The 25,315-nt window shown below is 38.1% G+C and overlaps 3 protein-coding genes across 4 annotated transcripts in view; 1 reads left to right on the forward strand and 2 right to left on the reverse strand.

The window, feature by feature from the left end:
• Nucleotides 1–1,210: 1,210 nt before the first annotated feature.
• On the reverse strand, nucleotides 1,211–9,955 carry zgc:158828 (probable ATP-dependent RNA helicase DHX35). The gene is made up of 21 exons (XM_034695898.1): nucleotides 9,885–9,955; nucleotides 9,339–9,466; nucleotides 9,166–9,258; nucleotides 8,755–8,832; nucleotides 8,500–8,604; nucleotides 8,358–8,419; nucleotides 7,055–7,124; nucleotides 6,832–6,891; nucleotides 6,258–6,370; nucleotides 6,080–6,176; nucleotides 5,761–5,919; nucleotides 5,207–5,417; nucleotides 4,912–5,036; nucleotides 4,581–4,635; nucleotides 4,248–4,438; nucleotides 4,071–4,148; nucleotides 3,686–3,815; nucleotides 3,482–3,563; nucleotides 3,317–3,388; nucleotides 3,108–3,219; nucleotides 1,211–2,934 (listed from the first exon to the last, which is right to left on the reverse strand). The coding sequence occupies exons 1-21, from the start codon at nucleotides 9,922–9,924 to the stop codon at nucleotides 2,896–2,898; spliced, it is 2,100 nt and encodes a 699-aa protein (XP_034551789.1). The 5' UTR covers nucleotides 9,925–9,955; the 3' UTR covers nucleotides 1,211–2,895.
• A 3,282-nt stretch (nucleotides 9,956–13,237) lies between these two features.
• Nucleotides 13,238–19,697, reverse strand: rab5if (RAB5 interacting factor). The gene is made up of 4 exons (XM_034696250.1): nucleotides 19,380–19,697; nucleotides 16,540–16,643; nucleotides 16,284–16,413; nucleotides 13,238–14,810 (listed from the first exon to the last, which is right to left on the reverse strand). Exons 1-4 carry the CDS (start codon nucleotides 19,485–19,487, stop codon nucleotides 14,769–14,771), a joined length of 384 nt encoding a protein of 127 aa, XP_034552141.1. The 5' UTR covers nucleotides 19,488–19,697; the 3' UTR covers nucleotides 13,238–14,768.
• A 4,951-nt stretch (nucleotides 19,698–24,648) lies between these two features.
• Nucleotides 24,649–25,315, forward strand: part of zhx3 (zinc fingers and homeoboxes 3) — a 14,112-nt gene continuing 13,445 nt past the window's right edge. Inside the window, exon 1 of one of the 2 annotated variants that reach the window (XM_034695231.1) lies at nucleotides 24,649–25,110. The gene's annotated coding sequence lies outside the window, so the exon portion shown is untranslated. Of the gene's footprint in view, nucleotides 25,111–25,218 lie in introns of those variants that run through there. The other variant, XM_034695232.1, reaches the window with a different exon arrangement.

The following is a 25,315-nucleotide window of genomic DNA, read 5'->3' on the forward strand; positions in this document are numbered from 1 at the left end:
CTGCCGCCGACGATTGGCCTCAAAACAGCGCTTCAGAAACAGATGGATGACGTCACGGATACTACGTCCATATTTTATACAATCTATGATTGCTTCCAAAATGTTTTTTTTCAAGTTTTCTAAAAAATATTCATTATTATTAGTAGTATTAATTTTTGTTGATTTACCTTGTTTTCTTGAGTTTATCTTCCTTTTGTTTGTATTGTTCATTATTATCATTTCTTTGTTATTATTATTATTTTGTATTTGTTGTATTTATTTATTTTTCTTCTCTTGGTTGGTTTTGTATTACTTATATATAATTTGTTAACTTGTGGCAAACAAAGAAATACTAAAAAAAAGTGCAATAAAAAAGTTGATGACAAAAGTTATCTAAAAATAATTCATTTTACTTATTTATAGTTAAAAATATCGACAAAAATAGTAGCTAAACTTGAAATTAAACCTTGAAAGTAGAAAATGTAATGAGTTTTCCGCCTTTCTTTTTCGAGATGACTCCTAAGTTTAGGGTTAGTGAACAGTTAATTATCAAAAGCATCAGTAGCAGTAGGTAAATTCATAACGGCACAGGAAACACAGACACATGCTCACAGGCTAAATTTCTGCAGACCAGCTAAATGAAGCCACATTAAATCACTTTGAGTGACAGTTGGGGTCGCAGGTCTTTGGCACCTATATCTGGGGGGTTGCGGGCTAAAAAGTTTGGGAACTGAACTAGTGCATGTGTACATTTGCACCTGTTAATGACTCGCTATAAAGTAATTCCTAACAGTGTTTGCCTGAATACCAGATGGCTCCAGATTTTCTGACATAATTTAAATGTCTTCTTGAACCCTTTACCTGCTTATCAACAGTGTGTCTGATGATAAAATCTGTGTTCAACATAGTCACACATTTTTGCAGAAAAAGGTTGAGTGTTTTCTGTAGCTAACAATGTTTCTCATACCCTTGCTTTTCGTGTGTTTAACATATCTCATCTCTATATGGATTAATGTCTCTGAGGTGTGATTTTTTACCTTATAAATCAGCATTAAAAACTGATATTTTTAAGTGTATACTTATCAACAGAGCAGCACATACATACTGTTATATACCCTCAGGCTTATCACTTTCCAGATAGCAACTGTTTGTGATACAACAGTGACACCTCCTGGCATATTTTCACATTGCATGAAAATACAGTTAGAGTAAAGTACAAAAAAAAAATTCATTTTGTGCATGACAATAAGGCTTTATTTGAGGATGTGAGGAAGAAATGGCATGTGACAGTTTTTATCTCAGAGGTGAGCAAATACACAGGTCTACAGGTTACTGCTTTGGCTGCATATATACTCAGGAGTATCAGCACAAATGAGGATAAACAAGCTGGTTTGCAAATGTTTAATTTGCAATTAGTCTACAAGGTGATCTTAAGTGTTAACATCAGAGTACTGTTCAGCATGCAAAGGTACCTCATTTGTATACCCGTCTCATCTGTGTTGGTTAAATTGTCTACTCTACGGTGTTGTTCTGTGGTTTCATTACAGTTTCACTGAATCTACAGTAGTAACCTTAAGAACAAGATCTACAAAGAACCATGCAGGTGGAAGTTGAATTTTGTAACAGTGATCTAACTGGTTTGGAAGCAGATTAAAATGACAAAACCTTTGATATACTGCTCACTGACGCTTTCAGGGCCAAATACCTCTGAAGAAAAACAAACCATAAATTACAAAAATGAACAAAAGTAGAAATGTAGGACATATGCTGTAAATTTGTAACGGAAATCACAAACAAATGGCTTTTCTCCTGAACACCTCGAAGATGAAATTGATGGCAACAGGGAACAAAAAAGTACAAAAAAATCCTTGCCCTAAACCGAGACAATCCACTGGAGGAAAGGCAAAGAGATGGCTGAAATCCAATAAATGCTACTGTTTCTTTGAGGCTTTGGATGCATGTCTAAATGCACTTTTTCATTACAAGAACAAATGGCACTTCATAGTTTTGATTTCACAGCTTTTCATTTTAAATGCTCAGGTGCATTTACACATTCCATCTGAAAAGGAAATGTGAAATAGGCTGATAAAGAAAATTGGCACAGAGTGGTGACAAGGCCACTATGTCTGAGCTAGACTGTAGTAAAGTGGCAACACAGAGTGAGAAACAAAGTTCAGTAAGTCTTTTCACAGTATCTTAGATGTAGGATCTGGGGTTGATTGAAAAATAAAAAATAATGTGTTTCCTTCTGCAGCAAATCTCTGAAAACATATATAACCAAATTACATTCTTTATGAAAATAAAGAAAGTTGAAATTATCAAAACTTAACTGGAAATAAAATGAGTTTAAACATAAAGGTTCCCGCGTTGTGTGAGAAACAAATTAACCAAATAAAACTTAGCCACAAGTCTCTCAAACGGAAACATCCTCACAGTCCTTTATCTTCCATTATGGATCATGCAACAGGAAAAATACAGCAGTTAAAAAAATAATACAGCCAAGAACCAGGTATGGACGGGTCTATCCCTGGACCTGAGCCTGCTCTGACTATATACAAGAATAATTGAAGTGAACTACATGACTAAACTTGTGGGAACAAAAGACAGGCACGGCCTGGTCTCATATCAAATTCATTACTCAGAGGCCAAAATGTGAACTACATTAACGTAAGACAGACGCTTTCAAATAAAGCAAGTCCCAAGTGTTATCATCATCCCTAAAAATGTATCCACTTAATCCCACTCTAGCATGGCTACACTGTGTGATGGGGTTGTGCAGGTGGATCAGGGCATAAATATATAATACATCTTTATATACAATGAGATGGAAAGGGCCACAGTGGCAACTTGAGAGGGAGCCTCTCTTCATAGCTCAATGTATCTCCTCGTCTTAAGGTGGAGTAAGGATGGTGAGATTTAGAGGACTCGGGACCTCTTGCTGGCGAGTGAACCGTGCTGAAGAAGGTAAAAAAAAAAAACAGGACACGGTTACCTGAACTGGCCTTTTTTAGGAATTATTATACAATTAAAATAACATTATTAATAATAATAATAATAATAATAATAATAATAATAATAATAATAATAATAACAACAAGGTAAGTATGAGGTTCCTTTCATTGACCCACCTTGGCCTGCTTGTAAAAGTGAGGGGCCAACTCAACCAACCAGGATGACTCAACAGCAGTCACATCACGCATGTAGTATTTTGCTGTCTGCACCACTTCGTTAAAAACAACCCTGGAGAAGAGACAAGGAAGGATATATAAAGTTAAGCGGAAAAAAAAACGCTGCTCTGAATGTTCCTCACTTCTCTGCAATTAGAAAATGCACTAACCACTTTGGAGGTTTCTCGCCAAACAGCACAGAGTTTGGATGAATGTGAAGCTCACGGTCGTCTCGTAAAGTCCTGACAGAGCAAATGAACGTTAGTGAGTGTTATTTTTTTTGCAGCAATGTGACAAACATCTATTTGAATATAAAGTCTGGGAGAGGATCTCACCGGTATGAACCAGAATGATGAATACGGGCTGCATTAGAAAAGAACCCAACTACAATGCACTTTAAGATCACATCAGGGTCACCTGTGCAAAAGAAAGTAATCCTGAACCACTCTTCTTACTATATATTTTTGAACAATGTTCAAGTTTCTTTAAAGAGGCAAACAGTTATAGGGTAGAAATGAATGAACATGGCAACCACACACCTTCACTGGAAGTCCGTGCCACCTTAAACTTGTTCATGAGCCGCCGCAGCTGCTCTCGTACAGTCACGGCCCGCAGCAGGCCCTTATAGTTTAGGAAGTGTTCCTGACACCACTGGGAGCTCTTCTGGTGCTGCAGGAAAGAGGAGAAATGTTTAATATTTTTTAATCAGTTAAATTTCCCCCCCATCTTTTTCTCAGCCTTAAGTGTTGTGCTTGCTATCACAGATTGTGGATATATTCACACACACACACACACACACACACACACACACACACACACACACACACACACACACACACACACACACACACACACACACACACACACACACACACACACACACACACACACACACACACACACACACACACACACACACAATACCTTAATGAATGCTTCATACACATTCAGCATTGTGAGGTGGTCTCCCTCAGCAACTGCAAATTTCCTGTGCTCTCGGGCCTGCAGGGTGAGATAGCAAAAATTGGATAATTATTATGCCGACAAAGCGCTTCTGCAAAATACACAACATGCCTCTATTGAAAGCTTGTTTTCACTTACAGCAGCTTTCTTCTGATTGGGCGGAACAACAAATATGTTCTGGATCTGCATCATTGCTGCAATAGTTACAATCTCTTTGGAGCAGCCAAAGTTTCCTGACTCTAGGAGCATCTTGGCAAACATGGGGCTGAGAGGAAACTCTGCCATCCGCACACCCATGGGATCAGTCAAACGTCCGTAATGGTCCAGACCTGCCAGCAGACACACTCCTGGTTAAGATTCTGCATCATGTGCAAGGACATCTTAGCACAGAATTTTGAACAGCAGTCTTGCACTTGAAGGACAGTTTTTCCTTTCATTTTTCCCTCCCCTGCTGACAGACTTGTTTCTTACCTCCTAGAGCGTAGAGCAGCTCCAGAGCCTGCACCATGGTCTGAGCTGGAGGAGGCTGCATAATTAAAAAAAGATGCATGTTTAATCCAATAACTACAATAATCACTCTGAAAGACAGAAAAAAGGTCAGAATCTGGTGTACTTTGGGGATTCTTGTCATTACATCTTTAAAAATGCAAATAGACAATGAGTGCATTAATTTTATGGTTCCTATGCATTTCACCCCAGAGGCCATAAGCCATTCTGGCTAATTAAAATGTAAAGTACATTTCCTTTCACAGTGCTTGAACACATCACAGCAACCCCCATAGATGCAAAGTGAGCGACTCACAGAAAGGAAGCTGAACCGCAGCACGTTGTCGATGCCTAACGCTTTGAGCTGCAGGATGACAGGGGCTAAATTGGTGCGCTGCATCTCTGGCACAGTGGAGGCAGGCAGTTTCTCAAAGTCCTCCTCTGATGAACAGAACAGAGGCAATAAGAAACACAGGGAGGGGATGACAAAGAGTGAAAGAAATACAGGCAGAGAGGGCGGAGGGAGGCGGATAAGACTGCCACAGTTTGTCATAAATGTTAACGATGCACTACTCTTCATTCTTCTTCTATCTTTGCAAACTCTCACATACCTGTGTACAGTCTAAAGCACTTCCCTGGTCGGTTTCGCCCGGCTCTGCCTGCTCTTTGGCTGGCTGAAGCCTTGGAGATGGGAGTTACCACCAGAGATTCGATGGCAGTGCTGGGGTTATAGACTCGCAGCTTCACAAACGCGCAGTCGATGACAAATACAACTCCATTGATAGTGATGGAAGTCTCAGCGATGTTAGTGGCCACCACAATCTGGGAAAAAGACAGTTTTATGTTACATTATAATCCAGCTGTGTTGACAAATGCATTGTAAATTCTGACAATAATGTCCTGTCAGATTAGTATTTTTATGTCCTTGATTCCAGCACAATTTACCTCCATCCCTGGAGTTTTGATTACAGTCTAAAGAAGTTTGTAGGTACTAGTATTCAAGCAGAAGTTGAGTGTCACTGCAGCTCTATCTGGTTATGGGAATCACTTTGGTATTTCTTGGATAATAAAATATCTAAGAAATAGTGGGAATGTGAATCTCTAATTCTATAAGATTGCATCCGATTTCCTCACTCCCTCAAAGAAACAAAGGTACCATATTTACCTTGCGAACAGAGGTAGGCGCTCGCTCAAAGACCTTCATCTGCTCAGCATACAGTAAACCGGAGTACATGGGCAAAATTCTCAAGTGTTTCTTCATGCCATATCGTGACAGAGTCCTGGCCTGGTCCTGCAGAAGGGATACCACTTTTTCCACCTCATCCTGAGGAAAAAGGACAAGGAAAACTGATGACATGCTTCAGAAACAAAGAGCAAAAAAGACAGACAACGCTTACACGTGGAAAGTTGCATATGATTGTATAATCATACACAATCTAAATAGTTTGTAGAAGTGTAGAAGTATTTAAGTTGTGGTCACTAACCTGTCCTGTAAGAAAAGCCAGGACATCTCCATCATCCTCCGTCTCATGGATCTTCATTACAGTCTCCACCGTGGCCTTTACATAGTCTGGGACAGGACTGAAAAAACATGAAAGACAATAAACAGTTACACAATGATCCTGCACGATGTTCTCAGACTGAATTAGAAATCTTGACTACCTGACAGTGTAGAAGACGTCCACTGGAAAGGTGCGTCCTTCTACTGTCAGAATACCACACGTGTCCTTGTTGGGATCACCCGACTCATTCAGGTTGAAGAAGTCATGGAATTTCTTCAGATCAAGATAATAAAAGAGTTAGATAAGGCAAAATAAATAAGGCATTTCTAGCTCTCTCAGCAAAAAGCAGCATTGAAATGTAACCACACAAAACAGGTTACATAGCTTCAGGGAATTGTTTTGCAGAAACAAAAAACAAAATACCATTGCTGCCCTCAATCTTTCACTTTAAAAAGGATGTGAGGAACCAGTGAAGTTTGAGGTAATCATTTGCATATTAAGATGAAAGCTGCTCTTCAAACAGGATGTACAGTAGATGTCTGATATTGCATTATAAGCTGATTTGTTTAACGCTGAGCACAGTCATGGCCTGATTGTGTCCGCCTTTCATCAGTGTATCGCAGATGTCAGTACAACAGGATCTGACCTGACATCAACTTCTCCTCTGACTGTCCGTCTTTGTTTCTTTATTCTCGCTAATCAAGCATATCTGCTCATCTTAATGATGTAGTCACCTTGGCATCCAGAGTGGCAGAGGCCACGATCAGCCGCAAGTCTCGCCGCTTTTTCTGGATCTATGGGAGACACGAAGACACAGAAACAGAGGGAGCGGAGGAGAAAGAAATAGAAAGAAGAAAAGAAAGAAGAAAGTCATGTTTCTCTGAGATAACTTTCACAGATAATAAAGTATGGTTGTTAAGTTTAACTTGTTTAAATAACAGAATCTGCAGAAATTACCTTCTTAAGTAGTCCAATGGCTATGTCTGTGTATAGGGTTCTCTCATGAGCCTCATCTAACATCAACACACTGAAAACAACAGCAAAAAACATTAGAATGAATGCAACCCAGACTGAAACTCAAGAACAAGGTCACACATCCAATAACAAGTCCCACCCTCCCCAACCCCTGAAACAGAAATTCTGCTCTACAGCATGATGGTTCAGCTGTCACACTGCCAGGGCTTACATGGCCTCTTGAAAAGAACAGACAAATTACATCAGCAACATTTGACAAGCCACCATATCTGCTGGAAAAACAATATTCTGACAGATATGTCTGGAAGAGAATTAGGGCCACTGAAAAAAAAATTGGAGGTTAGGCCAGAAAAAGTTGTTTTTTTCCTTTTTTAAAATCAAATTTTCATTTCAGAATTCTGATTTAAAAGTCTAAAAGTTGCCTAACCTCAAAACAAAATGTTGTCAGTGGTCCTTGTTTTGCTTCTGTAATGAATTTGTAAACTGGAATTTCAAAACCGTTTCTCAGCCACATTGACCGTGTGAAGATTCTCACAAGGATGCTTTCTGAAACAAACTATAATATTAAAGAGTATTCAAAATGATCATACATGGGGCGCTGGTGGCCTAGCGGTCTAAGCGCCCCACATACAGAGGCTACAGTCCTCGTCGCAGAGGTCGCCGGCTCGATTCCCGGCCGGTCGACCATTTCCTGCATGTCTTCCCCCACTCTCACATTTCCTGTCACTCTTCAGCTGTCCTATAAAATAAAAGGCAAAAAGGCCCAAAAAATATAACTTGAAAAATTTTTTTTTTTAAATTATCATGCATCATTTCATTATCTGCTCAGCTGTGATACTCTGCTTCTTGTGTTGCTTACAGTACTAACAATAGTGTAAAATATCAACTTAGAGCATGTGAACTATGTCATTGCATCATCTGTAAATCCCTAAAAGTATTGTTTTCTGTGTCACATATTCCATAAAAAGGTTTACCTCAGCTCAGCTCATATTGGAAAACTTGTGTCAATACTGTTAGATCTGTGATAGGCCCATATCAGCCCGATAACATTGGTCTACCAGCGGTATAAATCTTATGATTACTAAAGTTCCTAAATCAACTCAAGTACTGTTCTCCGTACTGTACTGTAAAAAAAAAACGTATGAGCTCATATTGAAGAAACATAATATGCTGATGTCAATATCTAATAAGGCCCATATGGGCCCAGTAATATCACCAAACTGAAATACTGGTCTGACTCGGGTGGAAAACCTGCTAACAAAATGCTTAAACTACAATTATGTACCTGTATTTTTTCAAAAGAGGATCAGACATCATCTCCCGCACCAGCATGCCATCTGTAAGGAACTGAAGCACACAGGCACAATTAAAAAAGGAGGTAAACACGAAACAGCTGGCAATGGGAACACAGGTGGGGAGAGAAATACCTTGATCCGTGTGGCTTGGGGATCAGAGCAGTCGTCAAATCGGATTGTATATCCCACCTCATGTCCCAGCAGGGCCCCCCGCTCCTCTGCTACACGGTTAGCTACCTATATGCAGAAAAAGAGGGGGAAGTAACAGAATTTCAATGTGTCCTTCTGCCAGTGTCAACTCTTTTTTTTTTTTTTTTTGCACTGAACGACATTGGCATACAGTGACAGGGCAGCTGAGCGTTAACAGAATGTCAGAATGAGTCTTACAGAGATAGCAGCCACTCGTCGGGGCTGTGTCACTCCAATCACCTTCCCCTCTGCTGCCCAGCCAGCCTCTAGCAGGTACTGAGAGGAGACAGATAAAAAAAGAAGAGTTACATCAAAAAGAGGGAAGGATGAAGACATTGATGTTGCAGAAAAGCACACACTGCATAAATTAAACCTGTGCTGATGTGGTCCAAAACCCTGCTAAGAAAGAAAGAGGCCACTTAGCATCAAGACAAGGTCATGCAAAACTACTATGGTAGTTAAGCCACATGTAGGGTAGCAGTCCACTGCAGCATTGTTGTTAGGCTTTGTGCTTGTGTGTCCTTTTCAGAGTGTGCAAACAACAAATGCTGCATACACGACACAACTCCTGTTTGTAGCTATTGAAAGTAATCCTGAATTTCTTCCAACCTGAGGTATCTGTGTTGTCTTCCCACAGCCGGTCTCTCCAACAATGATGACAGTCTGATAGCTCTCCACCAGGTAAAGGATGTTGTTTCTGTGCTGCAGCACAAAATGAATATACACAGTTACATTAAACATTTCACAAACTGCTTCATTAATACATAGGTAGAATGTGATACCTTGAAAACGGGGAGTTTTTGTCGTTGTTTCTCGATAGAGAGGGCGGTGTGCGGGTTAAAGATGACGGGGGAGCCGGTGGTCTCTGAGTTGAGCTCGCGTTCCTCGGAGATCCCTGGCGCCTCAGACCCTGGAGCAAAACAGATGGTGAAAGCAGGGATGATATATTTTATTTAAATCTTAGCAGGTTGAAGACATAACAGGATGACTGGGTTTCAGTGCAATGCGCCGACATGAATCCAAGGACATATAAGCAACCCGAGTCTTTCACTGGTTCCGTTTTCGCAGCATTAATCCACGTATCTGTTCCTACTTTCTGCTTCATATGGAGCATGTTCTGTTTTGTCTGGCTGATACTTTGGTTCCGCAGAGACAACGTTACCCGGGCTGAACTGAAGTGGCTGCGGGGATCACGCAGCTGCAGTGGACGCAACCGCAGACAAACCGACGCCGACTCAACTCTATTAAAAGCTTTTAGTCATCAATTTAAAACCCCGAAATTAACAACATGAGGCGCCTGTGCTATATATATTTATTTCCGTACTTACCCGGCTTCCAAAATTTCATCGTGGAGAGGGGAGCCGCCATCTTGGACTCTACGTCACATGGTTTTTTTTTCCTGTTTGAAAGATGACGTCATGATCTGGGTTTTCTTCAGATTTTATGAATGATGTCAACGCGTTCAAAATCAGGAACATATAGAAGCATTATTGTTTTGGCGGTGTTTTCAAACAATAACTATACATTTGTATAAGTAGGAAAATGGATAGTATTGTGCAAGTTAACATATTGTACAGAAAAATATACCAAGAAACAGTGGTGGACAGAGTACACAGCTTCATTACTTCAAAGTATAGATACTCCTTGTCCAATTTTACTCAAATACAAGTGAAAGTTGCTCTGTTAAATTATTACTTAAGTTAAAGTACTCAAGTACTTGCTTTTAAAAATACTTAAGTGTTCAAAGTACTTCTTAAAAAACTTAGAACGTTGTATTTTCACAAAGCATGATGGCAGTCAAGAATACATAGAAGTACAATCAGTTACATCATGTTTCTTTAGAAAACATTAATTGAAATCTCTAAAAACTATACCATTGAATAAAAACAGACAAAAGTTACTCCAAGCACAAACAACTTAGTTTGAAATGTTCATCTGGAATGAAACAAATGTTACGTAGCTCAACACGCTTTCTCAGGTTGGACTGTAAGTTTTTGTATGTTTGGGCAGAGTGGGAAACAGGGAGAACATTTGAAACGATACGTATCATTCTTCATTTCAAAAACCTCTAACAAGGGCTGAAGATATAAGAGATGTGTCATGATCAAAAGCTGAGGCTCTGAAAGCCGATGCTCTACAGTAAACCCCAACCCTAACCCCAACCCCAACCCTAACCCTAACCCTAATCATAACCCTAACCCAAACCGTAACCCCAACTCTAAACCTACCCCTAACCATAACCCTAACCCTGTTTTCTTGAGTTTGGTTCTGCTTCTGTTTGCTTGAGTTTGGTTCTGGCTCTGTTTGTTTGAGTTGGTTCTGGTTCTGTTTTCTTGAGTTTGGTTCTGGTTCTGTTTGCTTAAGTTTGGTTCTGGTTCTGGTTCTGTTTTCTTGAGTTTGGTTCTGGTTCTGTTTGCTTAAGTTGGTTCTGGTTCTGGTTACCCTAATCAAAACCCAAACCCTAACCCCAACTCTAAACCTACCCCTAACCATAACCCTAACCCTAACCCTAATCATAACCCTAACCCTAACCCCAACCCTAACCCTAACCCAAACCCTAACTCCAACCCTAACCCTAACCCCAACCCTAACCCTCACCCTAACCCTAACCCTAATCATAACCATAACTCTAAAACTAACCCTAACCCTAATCCTTATCATTACCCTAACCCCAAAATATTACTCAAGTAAATTTACTGTCCACCACTACCGAGAAATAAAGTGCAAACCAATAAATGTTAATTAAAAGCCTACTTCAACAAAAAAAATTGTAAAACTGATAAAAATCAAGGTGATGATATCATAGAGAATAGAATAGAATACAATGTACTTTATTAATCCCAGAAGGCAAATTCAGGTGTCTGGCAGATAAAATGATAAAAATCACATAAAACAAGTAATTCAGGTGTCTGTCAGCTCATCTCCCATTGGCTAGAGAGTTCTGAAGCCTAATGGCTGCAGGGATGAATGTTTTTCTGTATCTCTCAGTCTTGCAGCGCAGAGAGATGAGCCGTCCAGTGCCGCTGTTTCTCTGGTCCACAAAGAAGTTGTGAAGTGGATGATCTGTGTAATTTAGAATGGCCTCTAGCTTCTTCTGTTTGCATCTTGCAAGGTGGAAAAAGTATATGAACCCTTTGATTTAATAACTGGTAGACCCTCCTTTGGTAGCAAAAACCTCAACCAAACGTTTTCTGTGATGCAGATCAGACCTGTACAACACTCAGGAGGAATTTCATTCACCATTACTCTTTCCAAAACTGTTTCAGTTCAGGAATGTAATTGCGATGTCTGGTGTAAATCGCTCTCTTGAGGTCATGCCACAGCATCTCAATCTGGTTGAGGTCAAGACTCCCACAGAGCCACTCCAGAAAGTGTGTTTTCCTCTTTTAAAGCCATTCTGATGTAGGTATACTTCTGTACTTTGGGTCGTTGTCTTGTTGAGTATCAATTGATGGATCAATGGCCTTAAGTTCTCCTGCAAAATGCCTTGCTAAACTTTGGAATTTATTGTCCATCAATGATAGCAATCTGTCCAGGCCCTGAGGCAGCAAAGCAGATCCAAACCATGATGCCCCCTCCACCATCCTTCACAGTTGGGATGGGGTTTTGATGTTGGTGTGCTTTGGCTTTATTTCTCCACACATAGTGTTGTGTTCCTTCCAAACAACTCAACTTTGGTTTTATCTGTCCAGAGAATATTTTGCCAGTAGTGGTGTGGAACATCCAGGTGCTCTTTTGCAAAATACAAACGTGCAGCAATGATTTTTTTGGACAGCAGTGGCTTCCTCCGTGGTGTCTTCCCATGAACTCCATTCTTGTTCAGTGTTATATGCATCGTAGATTCATCAACCGAGATGTTAGCATGTGCCAGAGACTTTATCTAACACTCTAGGATTCTTCTTCACCTCATTGAGCATTCTGTGCTGTTCTCTTGTAGTCATCTTTACTGGACGGCCACTCCTAGGGAGAGTAGCTACAGTGCTGAACTGTTACCGTTTCTAGATAATTTGCCTTACCGTGGATGATGAACATCCAGGCTTTTAGAAATACTTTTGTAACCCTTTCCATATTCATGCAAGTCAACAAATTTCAAGGTCTTCTGAGAGCTGTTTTAATGCGAGGCATGGTTCACATAAGGCAATGCTTCTTGAAAATAACAAACTCAAAACTGGTATGTGTTTTTTACAGCGCAGATCAGCTTTAACCAACACCACCAATCTCTTCTTATTGATTGGACACAAGGTAGGCAAACTTCAGACTCAAATTAGCTCTTAGAGAAGTTCACATACTTTATCCACCCTGCAATGTGAATGTTTACATGGTGAGGTCATTAAAACCTTTTTTGTGGTATTTGTTTAAGCAGCGATTGTCTATTGTTGGGACTTAGATGAAGATCAGAACACAATTCATGATCAATTTATGCAGAAATCCAGGTAAATCCAAAGGGTTCACATACTTTTTCTTGCAACTGTATATAGTAGGGACCATCAGTATTAGGTAATCTCATTTGTACACATTCACACACCACTGAACAACAGCAATGTGGGGTTCAGTGTCTTGCTCATGGATAATTCAGCATGTGACTGCCAGAGCTGGGATCAAACCGCCAACTTTTCGATTAATAGGTGACCGACTCCACCCACTGAGCCACAGCCGCCCCAATAAAAACACAGATACCTTCTCTTTGAAAATGGAGGCCAAATAAAGCCCATGTTTAATGATTCCCAAAAGATTTGATCAGAAAATACAATCCTTTCAAACACCAGCTGCGTATCTAATATAACAGTATCATTACAAGAACTTTGCGAGAACTGGCTTTAAAAGTTCTTCACTATAAAATACTGAGAAATATGTTACATCAAACAAGATATAACATAAGTACAAATAAATCTGTGTGTAATACAAGGTGGATTTGACAAAGGGACATTGTACAGAATTTACAGACACGTTTAAATTAATTCCAAAAACAAAAAAAAGGTAAGACTTTGATCTGCAAGCTACATGTGAGAAACAAATAATTAATTTAAATTAATTCTACCCTCCTAACGCCATCAGTTAATGACATCTAAATGTACCAACAGCAAGTCATGGCAGTGCACAGATTGGTTTCAGCTTGAATCTGTGGACATTTGCATCTGATAATAGCATGCATGTTTCTCCCCTCTTCCCTCCGAGGAAACTATTTGGATTGACATAACTTACATGGTTATGAGTTTCTGACTGAAGTACCAGCCTGTTGAAACTACAATTGCATTGGGATTGGATATCAGCTGATATGTGTATCTTACAACCAGTACTTTGTTTTTGATGTCCAAGTTAGCACAAGGGAGATTCCAGCTGTTTTTTTTTCACATCTGTTGGACTTCGGACCCGTTAGGAGAAATAACAGTTTACAGATTTTATTGAAAAACACTGTTTAATATCCAATGAGCCAAAAAAAAAGACGACTTCCCAATTAATGACAGACACGTTATGTAGCTGGTGACATTAATATTAGTTCATCATGTGCTTTACTGCCATAACCTATTTTTCTAAACCAAGATTATCTTAATCAATGCCAAAGAGACATTTTCAGACCAATCATTAAAAATTTGCCAGAGTTAATATTTTAGTAATTCTATGTCACTTTGTCTCCAAATCAAATAGAAGCATTGCAACACTAGTTAGACTGATCTAACTCTGGTGACTGTATGACAACACTTAACTTTTTATTGCCCATTTTTATTTCATAAACAGTCATCTAATGTCAGTAAACTGGGATGAATTCATAAACCGGTTGTCTAAAATCTGCGTTCATGTCACCTCTCTAAAAAAGAAGAAGCCAACAAATATGAAACATCCTTCCTCTGGTTTACAACTCTGCAGCTGCAACAAATCCCAGCTGATTTCTTAAGTTTCTTCAATAGTTAGTGTTTGTGTTTGATTTTTACAGAGATGAAGACAATGAAGTGAGGAAGGATATACAACATTTATGGGAAGTGTAATGCAGAGTGCCTTAAAAAGGAACTGCCACATTTGAGAGTATTTCAACATGTTCATCACAGAGATGTTGCAGGATCTTGTTAATCAAACTAAGATTCCCATGATACACTGCACGCTGCAAAGTCATACTGTGTTGTCGGAGTGTTGACACCCCTCAGGCCATGGAGTTCCTCTATCTTGACAAGTTACTTCAACAGAAATGTTCTTATTTAGTGTCCCAGGGATTCCACTCAGTCATAATGTAGAGCTGTGTAAAAGATTACCCACACCACCTGAGACAGACAGAACAAGAAATTAGACACGAGAGATTATGCATATCACAAATAGCAAATGAGCTGTTTTTTAATGATAAACACAGGGAACTGAACACAAACTTATTAATGACCGGCTAAAGTACAAAAAAAATCAAAGACACAAGAACCAAACCTCAAACTGAGATTCAGATGTCAGACAAGATATAACTTGTGATGCAGACAGACCATTCAAACTCAAAGGTTGGAAAATGTTGGCTTTAGTATCCAGTAAGATACACAAGTTGCATTTAAATTTCTTACAGACAGATGTCAAACAGATGTCACATGGTACCTTTATGAGTCCTAACCTGCAGGCCAGTTGCAGTGAGCTCCACAGCACTACGCAATGACTGATAAACAGGGAAGTCCCACATACAGCCACATAATATCCAAATCCAACCTTTCATTACAGATACAAACACTGCCACAAATTTCTGGATTATGAGTGATGATTGAGGTCTAAAATTTTAAAAATGCTAAATTTGGGGGAAAATCCTCTTCAGTACCATAGACCAGAGGTTCCCAAAGTTTTCCGTCCACAACCCCCAAAATATAGGTGCCAAAGGCTTGTGACCCCCACTGTCCCTCGAAGTGGTTAAATGTTGCTTCATACTTCATTTACTTCTTACTTCAAAATTAGTTTACCTACATGCACAGGTGTCTGTGTTTCCTGCGCCAATGTGAATAAACCTGCTGCTACTGATCCTTTTGTTAATTAGCTGTTAGCTAACCCTAACCCTAACTTTAGGAGTCATCTGGCAACAAAGACAGGCAGAAAACTAATGAAATGTACTTATTTGCAGGGTTTTATTTCAAATGTAAATAGTATTGTTGTCTATATTTTTTACAATAATGAGTAAAATAAGCAAAGTTAGATTACTTAAAAAAAATTAAAAATCTGGAAGACATCTCGCGACCCCCATTGGTGTCTCGCAACCCCCTACTTTTAAGAGTAGTCTTAAAACTTTCCTTTTTGATAAAGCTTATAATTAGAGCTGGTCCAGCTCTTAGTTATGCTGCTATAGGCTTAGACTGCCTGGGGAAGCTGACACACTGGGATCCTATCTCTCAATATGCTCATGGTGGATTAACATGAGCTAAGACTAAGTCCTGTCTATAAGAGGGGACTGGATCTCATCCTGTCTTGATGTTGGGTCTCTTTTCATAATTTAACATAGAGTACAGCCTAGACCTGCTATGTTTGGAAAAGCGACTTGAGATAACATTGGTTGTGATTTGGCGCTTTACGAATAAAGATTGATTGATTTTTAATAGTAAATAGTTAAGGACAGCAAAGTAGAAGAATAAATTTCACACCACTGCCCATTTACTTCCAACTATCATGATATTGTAAAACAATCTTGCCAATACTCTGCCCTGATGTAAATTAAGTTTAAATTTTTGGTCTCATTGTTGCCCTCCTTATGTCACAATAAGTGTTTGCACACTCACCAGAAACAGAGCAAAAGATGTCATGAAGCCTTCTTTGGTGAGTTCCCACGTGCCACCGTACTCTTCCTCATCAATCTGCTGAAAGCTGCTGAAGTATAAGTACAGGACCCCAGCATTGATGATGCAGAATCTAGAGAAGGTAATGAAAACACAAAAGGATCTTAACCTTTTTTTTTTGTCATTTTCTGAAGTGCACTGCGTACATTTCTAGGCTCAGTCAAATATAAAGTGGACAACAGTTGTACAGGATACTTACATGGCTATTCCCAGAAACCCTTTCAATGGTGCCACACCCCATATCACACCAAGGATTACTGCGATAATTTGCCGAAGCCAGTAGATCACATCTAAAAACTCGTCCTGTAAAAGAGAACATGGGATTAGAGCTTCATTTGAGATACTTTAGATTATGTTTGTAAGGTGACATGTGGAGATCAGGTTCAGGTGCAGGGAGAAAACAGCATGAAGGTGACAGACAAATAATTAAACAAATCAGCCCAACAGTTGAAATTGAAATAATACCTGAATGATTTTGATACTTGATAAATCATTTCATCAGAATTGCAAGGAAGATATCTCAGGCCTTCCCTGGTCACAGACTATAAAAGGCTCTGCTATTTTCACCTTTTGAAGACTTGGCAGATCATCTGTGCCAAATATTGTTGTAACAGTCTATGTAGACAGAGTGTGTACTGTCTGTCTGTTTAACTACTACCTGTACCTACAGACGTGACATAACTATTTCACAGTGTTTGTCGCTCACCTGACCACACACCTGTCTGAGTAACTTCAGCATTGAACCAGACTTCTGTAGTTCTGTTATACTCCCTGTCTTCTTCATCTCTGGCGTCTAACCCTGTCGTTCTACCTCTCACCTTAATATCTCGTCTCATCCCTCTGGTTTACTTTGCGGCCACAAGTCATATCAAGTTTTATTTATATAGCACCTTTCATGCAAATCAAATGCAATTCAAAGTGCTTTACAGTGATTGAAACAAGAAAGAAGCAGAAGTAAGATAACGGCAAGACACACCTTCTCTTCTCATGCAATGGTTTTTATCTATTTTAATTATTTTCAACATTGTATATTAATACTGAAGATATCAAAACTGTGGAATAATATGGTTTGGCCAATATATGGATTACAACAGTAGTATTACAGGACTATCCATTGTGTACTAACCCTACCTCTGAACAACACAACTAATGGTCTCAAACACATTAAGAAGGCAGGTAATTCTACAAATTAACTCTTGATAAGGCTCATGTTAATTAGAAACCATTCCAGGAGACCACTTCATGAAGCAGACTGAGAGAATACCAATAGTGTGCAAAGCTGTCATGAAGGAAAAAGGGGGCTACTTTACAGAATCTAAAATATAAAACATATTCTGCTTTATTTAACACTTTTTTGTTCATTCAATAATTCCATATATGTTGTTTAATAGTTTTAATTTATTTGGTATTAATCTATAGTGTTTCAAATAATTAAAATAAATACAAACCCTTGAATGAGAAGGTGTTTCCAAACTTTGACTGGTAGTTTATGTGTAATCAGAATAAGTTAAAGCGTAATTAAAATAAAACATATGTACAGTTGTGCTCATAAGTTTACAATTACAGAATTTGTGTTTTTTTTGGCCATTTTTCCAGAAAATATGAATGATAAGAGAAAAACTTTTTTTCACTCATCAAACTACTGTGTTTACTCTTTTTATATCATAAAGACAACAGAAACTACCCAAGAAACCATAAATTCTGCCAGGGTATGTAAACTTATGAACACAACTGTATATAAAAAGATACAACAAATAAATTAAATGGGTAAGGATAAGAGTTGAAGATAAAATAAAGGCTAAAAATATCAATAGAAATGAGTAGATAAATAATTTAAGTTAAAATGAATTTTAAAAAATGTTTTATTTTTTGTAGATCTTTTTATTTTTACATTTTCTTTAAAGTTTGTTTCTACATTAGGTATCAAATCCTATACTCATGGATGAGTTAAAAATTAATTGTTTATTTACAGAAGGTAATCTTATACATATTACAAGCAAACTCATCAATGTTAATGCTGACATACTGTTACGTCTTTGTTTTGTCTTGTTTTTATTGTGTGTATGTATGAGTATTGTCACTCTACATTATATATTGAAAACTATTAAATAAAAAGTATTTTAAAAAATGTAATAAAATAATAAAACAACATTAAAATCAATATAAATATTTTCTCTTCACGATTCTTTAGTTACTACTTTGAATCTACATTTTTTTTCTTATCTTATAACTAACAATTATTTCTCTTATTTTGATTATCATTGTTATATTCATTGCTTTATTCAGCTACTTACCTGTTTACTCGTTAGAAGTACATATATACAACTATTTTATTTCACATTATTATCTTTTATATTTATTTATTTACTTGTGTGTATGCACGTATGTATGTATGTATGTATGTATGTATGTATATACAGTATATATAGTTATTATTTCATTTTATGAATGTATATATTATTATTATTATTATTATTTTTTTTTTTAATGTGTATATATATGCTTTCATATGACTATGTTTAAAACATGAAAATATGTTTGAAATACTGGACCTGTATTGTAAAGATTGCGTTTTGCCAATAAAAAACAAATCTTGAAGAAGAAAAAAAAATCAATGTAAGAAATTACAAAAAAAATACAATTGTTAAACCCTACATAAAAAGGTATATGTACTAAATTCAGTCAGTTTCAACTAGATAAAAACTAATCACAGTATTAGTTTGCACATTAAATCTCCAGACAGTTTAAGATGTGTCGTGTGACAAGAATTCAAGGTTTTAAAAGGTCACTTTTAGGCACTGATAAAAAGTAATTCTTTATTTTGTTAACTAAACACTTCATCGAGCAGACAATCAGTCTGACGGATTTCCTCTGGAGTTGACAGCTAACACAGACAATCAGATTAAATCCTTAGCCTTAGCATGACAGCTTGCTCCAAAGAAACTCCTTTACAACACACACAACTATCTAACTCCTCTGAAATCTTCCACTACAACAACTCCACAGCTGAGCTATATTTCAAGAGTGCAGCCGACTGACCTTCTCTTCCCAAACAGCATTACTGTTGAAGGCTTTGCTCCATGTGGACTGTTTTACACCCCCATTCAGCAGATGACTTTCTTCTTTCCGCTTTAAACTGCTCGTCATTCTTTGCTGTTTCTTTTGGCCACAGACGACGAAAGTCACAATCCGAACTGGATAAGACCCGGAGCTGGAGTGAAGCCTCTAGTGCTGACTATAAGAAGAAATTAAGCTGCAGTATTTTGAGGATTTAAGGTGAATGTACGCTCCGCTGATCTGACAATTTCAGTTACTAACCAAAAAAGGCCAACTGAGCATGCGCAATGTTTGTTTGACCCGTGCTACAGAGAGCCAATCAGAGAGTGCGACGTTTCTGCACCGCTCTCATCAGAGACTGGTGGAATTTGACAGCGACCTCTAGTGGTCAGAGTGTGTAAGTGTTTTTAATTTGGGACTATAATTAAGTACAGCGTTGTCAGGGCAGGTTTACAGTCAGTATAGTACGGTGGCCCTGAAGGACAAAACACATGTACAAAAGGTGACACACTTTTACAAAGTTGGAGACAAATTTCTTCCTGCAGTGGTCAGACTTTATAACCAATAACAATAATCTCACTAAAACAGACTCAAGTGCAGTATTTCCTCAGCCTATTTATTAACATGCAATAATTACCCATCCCTCTTTTCTTACATGTGCAATACGTTTTTTCTACTCAGCTTCTCAGTTCTGAACATTGTTTTATACTATGCTACAAGTCTGTGCACATTTTTCCCTGCGTCACTGGTTTTGTAAATATTTGTAAATTTACTTATTTAGTTGTGTATATACCTCGTAAGATAAGTTTATTTCTACTTCTTTAATTTTAATTGCTAATAACTTTTTAATAAGTGCTATTTTATATGTTCTTGTTTGCTTTATACTGATTTGCACTGTCTACTTTGCTGCTGTAACACTTAAATTTCCCCGTTGTGGGACGAATAAAGGATTATCTTATCTTATCTTATCTTATTTACATTTTGGAAAACATTTTTACATATCCTGTGATAGGTTGGCGACCTGTCCAGGGTGTACCCTGCCTTCCGCCCGAAGCCAGCTGGGATGGGCTCCAGCCCCCCGTGACCCCAAACGGGATAAGTGGTCAAGTTAATGGATGGATGGATTTTTACATCTTATAAAAAAAATTACATCAGCAAAACACTTCTACCAAGGCCAAAACAAATTTACATTTAAGGAAAAACATTTACAAAAGATGAAACACTTTTACCATTTCTGAAACAAATTAATATTTCATTCTTATGGAAAGGGAATGTACCAAATACTGGAAGTGATCTGGAAGTAATCGAGTGAGGGGTCATTTATTTTGTTTTGATGGAAAGCAACCAAATGGAGATAAACATGGTTTACATATTAGGACATCCTCGGGTCTCAGAGTGAGGTGTCAGACCTCAGATAAAAAAGCATCATGTCTCCGCAAAACTTTCATCATGTGTCAGAATTCAGATGAAACGGCCTCAGACCACATAGCCTCATGCTAAATGGAGTCAGGCTAAATGGAGTCAGACTTAAGACGGTTAAAGTGCAAAATTGTCTCCAACTTTGTAAAAGTGTTTCATCTTTTGTAAATTTGTTTTCTTAAATGTAAATTTGTTTTGGCCTTGGTAAAAGTGTTTTGCTGATGTAACTTTGTTTTATAAAATGTAAAAATGTTTTCAAAAATGTGAATTTGTCTCCAGCTTTGTAAAAGTGTGTCATCTTTTGTAAATTTGTTTTGTCCTTCAGGGCCACCGTAGTATACTGGGTAATTTAAGATGAAAATTACAACAACAAAAAATTTGAACCCTAGGACATTGATTTCTAGAGTGTATAATTGATGTATATGGTGTTAATTTTACAGTAAGCTGCATCTAAATATATCTTGGAATCAAAAGAAGGAGAGTCTGCATGTTGACAATATTTTGATTTGCATTTACAATGTCTCAGTTTGAAATTTTTTTGTACATCTGTATCCATTAAACAATGTAATATTTACTGGTTTTTTTAAGGTTATATAGCTGCAGGCTATTGTGAACAAATTACGACTTTATCCTCAGCAGCCCCAAGCTCCAAATAATTAAAACCACTTTGCATAAGGAGGTTGCACATAACTCGTATAGTTATTCAAAAAAGTTTGATCAATTATGTATTTTTAATTACTGTATTGCTTGTACAGACTAGTACCTCTCTAGAATCATCAAGCCTGTTGTGTAATCCTCCCTGTTCTCCAGCAGAGGGCATCCTTTATAATGGTGTACTTCAGTTCATTAAGTGACAGTATTATCTTGCTCCATTCTATCCTGGCCAACACTCTTGATCGGAGATTACCATAACTATTTGACCCTACTTGAATAGACGCGTAATCCCTAATATCTTGATTTGGCTCATGACATAACAAAGTTTGAATATGTAGTTATAACAAAGCTTGTGTCCTTAAACAGGTTGGTGAAATAAAATAACATTATTTTGACTTAAAGTGATATTATTCAATGAAATAAAGTACATGTTGTGAAATAAGAGCTTAAAACACTTAATATGTATGTTTTTATGTGTATTTTAGCTCTAGAAATAGCACTTATATGTACTTTAACCTATGTGATATGCTGGGATCAGTGCTACTACATGTATAAACTGCTCACCTGATACACTAAGTGCACTTTAATTTCTCTTTTGAGACTTAAAACGGACCCACTAAGCATGACTCACTCAGGAAGCTGTGGGGGATGTGTCATCATGTTTAATTTGAGTGTAATTGCGTGCATGCATAATAAACACTGATTAATGGAAAATCAATGCTAGTCTCTGGATGGTTTTGTACCCTGTAACTGCAATACTCAGCAGTTAAGTCCCAGTTTTGGAGGCCCGGCTGTAGATAATATGTGGTGAGCGTTATCTGGTATGATATAAATATTACTGTGACAAAGAGATGAAGGTAAACACATGATCTCATTTAACACTGTGACAGAGGGAGTTTTTGATTACCATTTTATTTTTGTAGACAGAGGGTCACCACTGTCAAAAAGTATGACACATTTTGTTATCTTAACTTATTTTCTCATTTATAAAATTAAATTTGACTTTTTCACGCACGCACAAGTGTAGAGAAATCAGGCTCGTCATCTTTTACTTTTTAGTGCAGGGAAAAATTCTAAAGAGGAACTGCTACATATTGACTTAATATTCAAGTGATTTCTTGTTGTTATATCTGGCATAAAACTTGTTTTATCTTTATATAAGTGTTGGCTCTACTTAATGTTCCTTTTGGAGGCCTCAGTGTTGGTGTTGTTGAGATTTCCTGTGATACACTGAAACAGTGAGTAGTTATTCTAACCACTCAAATTCCATCAGAGATATAGATATGTTTTTACCAGGTCACCTTTAAGGAAGCAACTGGCTGCTCATAGAAACAGCCAGGGGCGTTAAATGCATCTTTTGAATGGGTATAAGTATCAACATGATTTGATAGCTATATCAACATTTACTTCAGCAAGTTTCACTTAAACAGTATTAAGGTATATGTAAGTCAATTAATATTAAACAATGTAAATATGTACTCCTGCCATTTATGAGGATGTAATATATATGCAAAGCAGGCTGCCACCACACAGGCCCCAACAAAGCCCCATGTTCTCTGTGTGACAACTGGTTATGGTAGTTGAATCATTTGCACATTTGAATGAGGATGGGGGCAGCTTATTTGTTATAGCCTATTCATCGGATATGGTATTATGATATTGGCGTTATCTTAGTGCATCATTTCTCTGTGGTTCTCTGTGCCAACAAAAAATGGGTGCACATCTGAATTGAAATCAAGACAAGTATTTGTATGTGCAAATGCACCAAGGAGGTAGGAGTGGCACTTTGTGGTGGACATATTTTGGACTAATATGTGTCTCCTTTTTGTCTCAATATATCTATGATTTGTTTCTTTGTTGTTTTTGTTGAAGAAGTTGAATCCTTCTTTTTCTCTGTTCACACTATCATGCAACTGCTACCTGTAGGGCTACAATGTAGCAACTTAGAGGCTCGGGTAAAACTGCACAATGACTTACTCTATATTATTAGACATGTTACAATGTTACAATGTTATTTAGCAGACGCTTTTATCCAAAGCGACGTACATACATGTGTTTTATAATGTAGTGTTTGCAGTGGTGGACATTAACAAAGTAAAGTTACTTGAGTACTGTAATTAAGTACATTTTTTTCAGTATCTGTAATTTACTTGAGTATTGTTTTTTTTGGGAACTTATTACTTTTACTCCACTACAATTAGAAGACAATTATTGTACTTTTGACTCCACTACATTTCCATCTGGCAGTTCATTTAGAGGTGGTAATGAAGGCTATAATTCTCCACCTGAGCACCCATGGCCATATCTTCAGCCCGTGTTAGAGTTTTATGAAAGGAAGAATGATACGTAGCGTTTGAAATGTTCTCCCTGTTTCCCACTCTTCCCAAAAATGAACTGTCCAACCTGAGAAAGCGTGTTGAGCTAGGTAACATTTGTTTAACTCCAGATGAACATTTCAAACTAAGTTATCTGTGCTTGGAGTAACTTAGTTTCTGTTTTTATTACCTGGTATAGTTTTTAGAGATTTCAAGTAATGTTTCCTAAATAAACAGGATTTAACCGAATGTACTCCTATGCAATCTTGACTGCACTTGTGTATTTTGAAAATACAATGTTTTGATATTTTTTAAGAAGTACTTTTGAATACTTCATTATTATTAAAAGCAAGTACTTCAGTACTTTAACTCAAGTCATAATCTGACAGAGCAACTTTCCCTTGTATTGGAGTAATATCTACTTTGACTTAAGTAATGAAGCTGTGTACTTTGTCCACCACTGTCAATACTCACTCATGTAGATACATATTATATTCTATTTATTCATCATTCATAACTCTGTCTATTCTGTATTATTTATTTAATTTACTGCTAAAGCACTTCTGGTTAGATGCAATCTATATTGCATTGAGTACCTGTGACATGCCTAATGACAATAAATTGTATCTAATCTAATCTAAAACTGCTACCTGTAGGCCTAAGTTGTAGCAACTTAAGGCTCGGGTAAAACTGCACAATGACATACTCCATATTATTAGACATGTGTTTTATAATGTAGTGTTCGTGCATAGTTGTATTGTCTTTCAGTGTGTCTGTGAGTGATCTTGATGTGGGAAACTTTTGACATACTGTTGGTGAGCTACTATCGCTTTAAGAGGGTTCACCTGGGAGGGGGACAGGTGTGAGTGAGCCGCTGTAACATCACTCAAACCGGGGCCAGGAGAGGCTTTTGTGCCTCTCCAAAACTTGACCACGACCCCCCTGTTCAGTCGGGTCAGCCTCATGATGGGATGCCTGACTCACTTCTTCTCTGTGCACGGCGGAGCTCGAGCTCGAGCTCTCACGCCAACTCCACCGTCAGTGACGTCTGCATCACGTGTCCGTCTCTTCCCTCGGTACGTCCGTCGTATTTTCCTCCCCTCCTCGACAGCCTGCCTCAACACTGAGAGCCACTCGAAATAAACAAGCGTAAAAAAGAGGGTCGTGGATTCAAGGGACCGGGTCTGGCTCCTGTGTCACGCTTCTCACCGGCCGATGGACAGAGAGGGGGCTTCCTACACCTATAATAAGTTACCATCAGTGAAGCCCACACCTCCTGTATCATTGTAAACTTTTTAAACCCTGCGCTGCATACACAAAGCGAGGTGAGTGTGGTTTTCATGATACACATTTACGCAAGTGTTTCGCCTTCTCCAAACTTGTGTGTGAGCTATTGTGGAGGCTCACCTTTACGGGCTGCGCTTTGGCTCAGCAGAACTGGCCAGCTGCATGTCGCCTGCTTAAAATGGCGACAGCTAACGGAGGGAGTAGTTTTGGGGGCTATGGGGCTTTACCTTCCTCTCAACTGTG

This window comes from Notolabrus celidotus, chromosome 11 (genome assembly GCF_009762535.1).
Source record: "Notolabrus celidotus isolate fNotCel1 chromosome 11, fNotCel1.pri, whole genome shotgun sequence".
Lineage (NCBI taxonomy): Eukaryota > Metazoa > Chordata > Actinopteri > Labriformes > Labridae > Notolabrus > Notolabrus celidotus.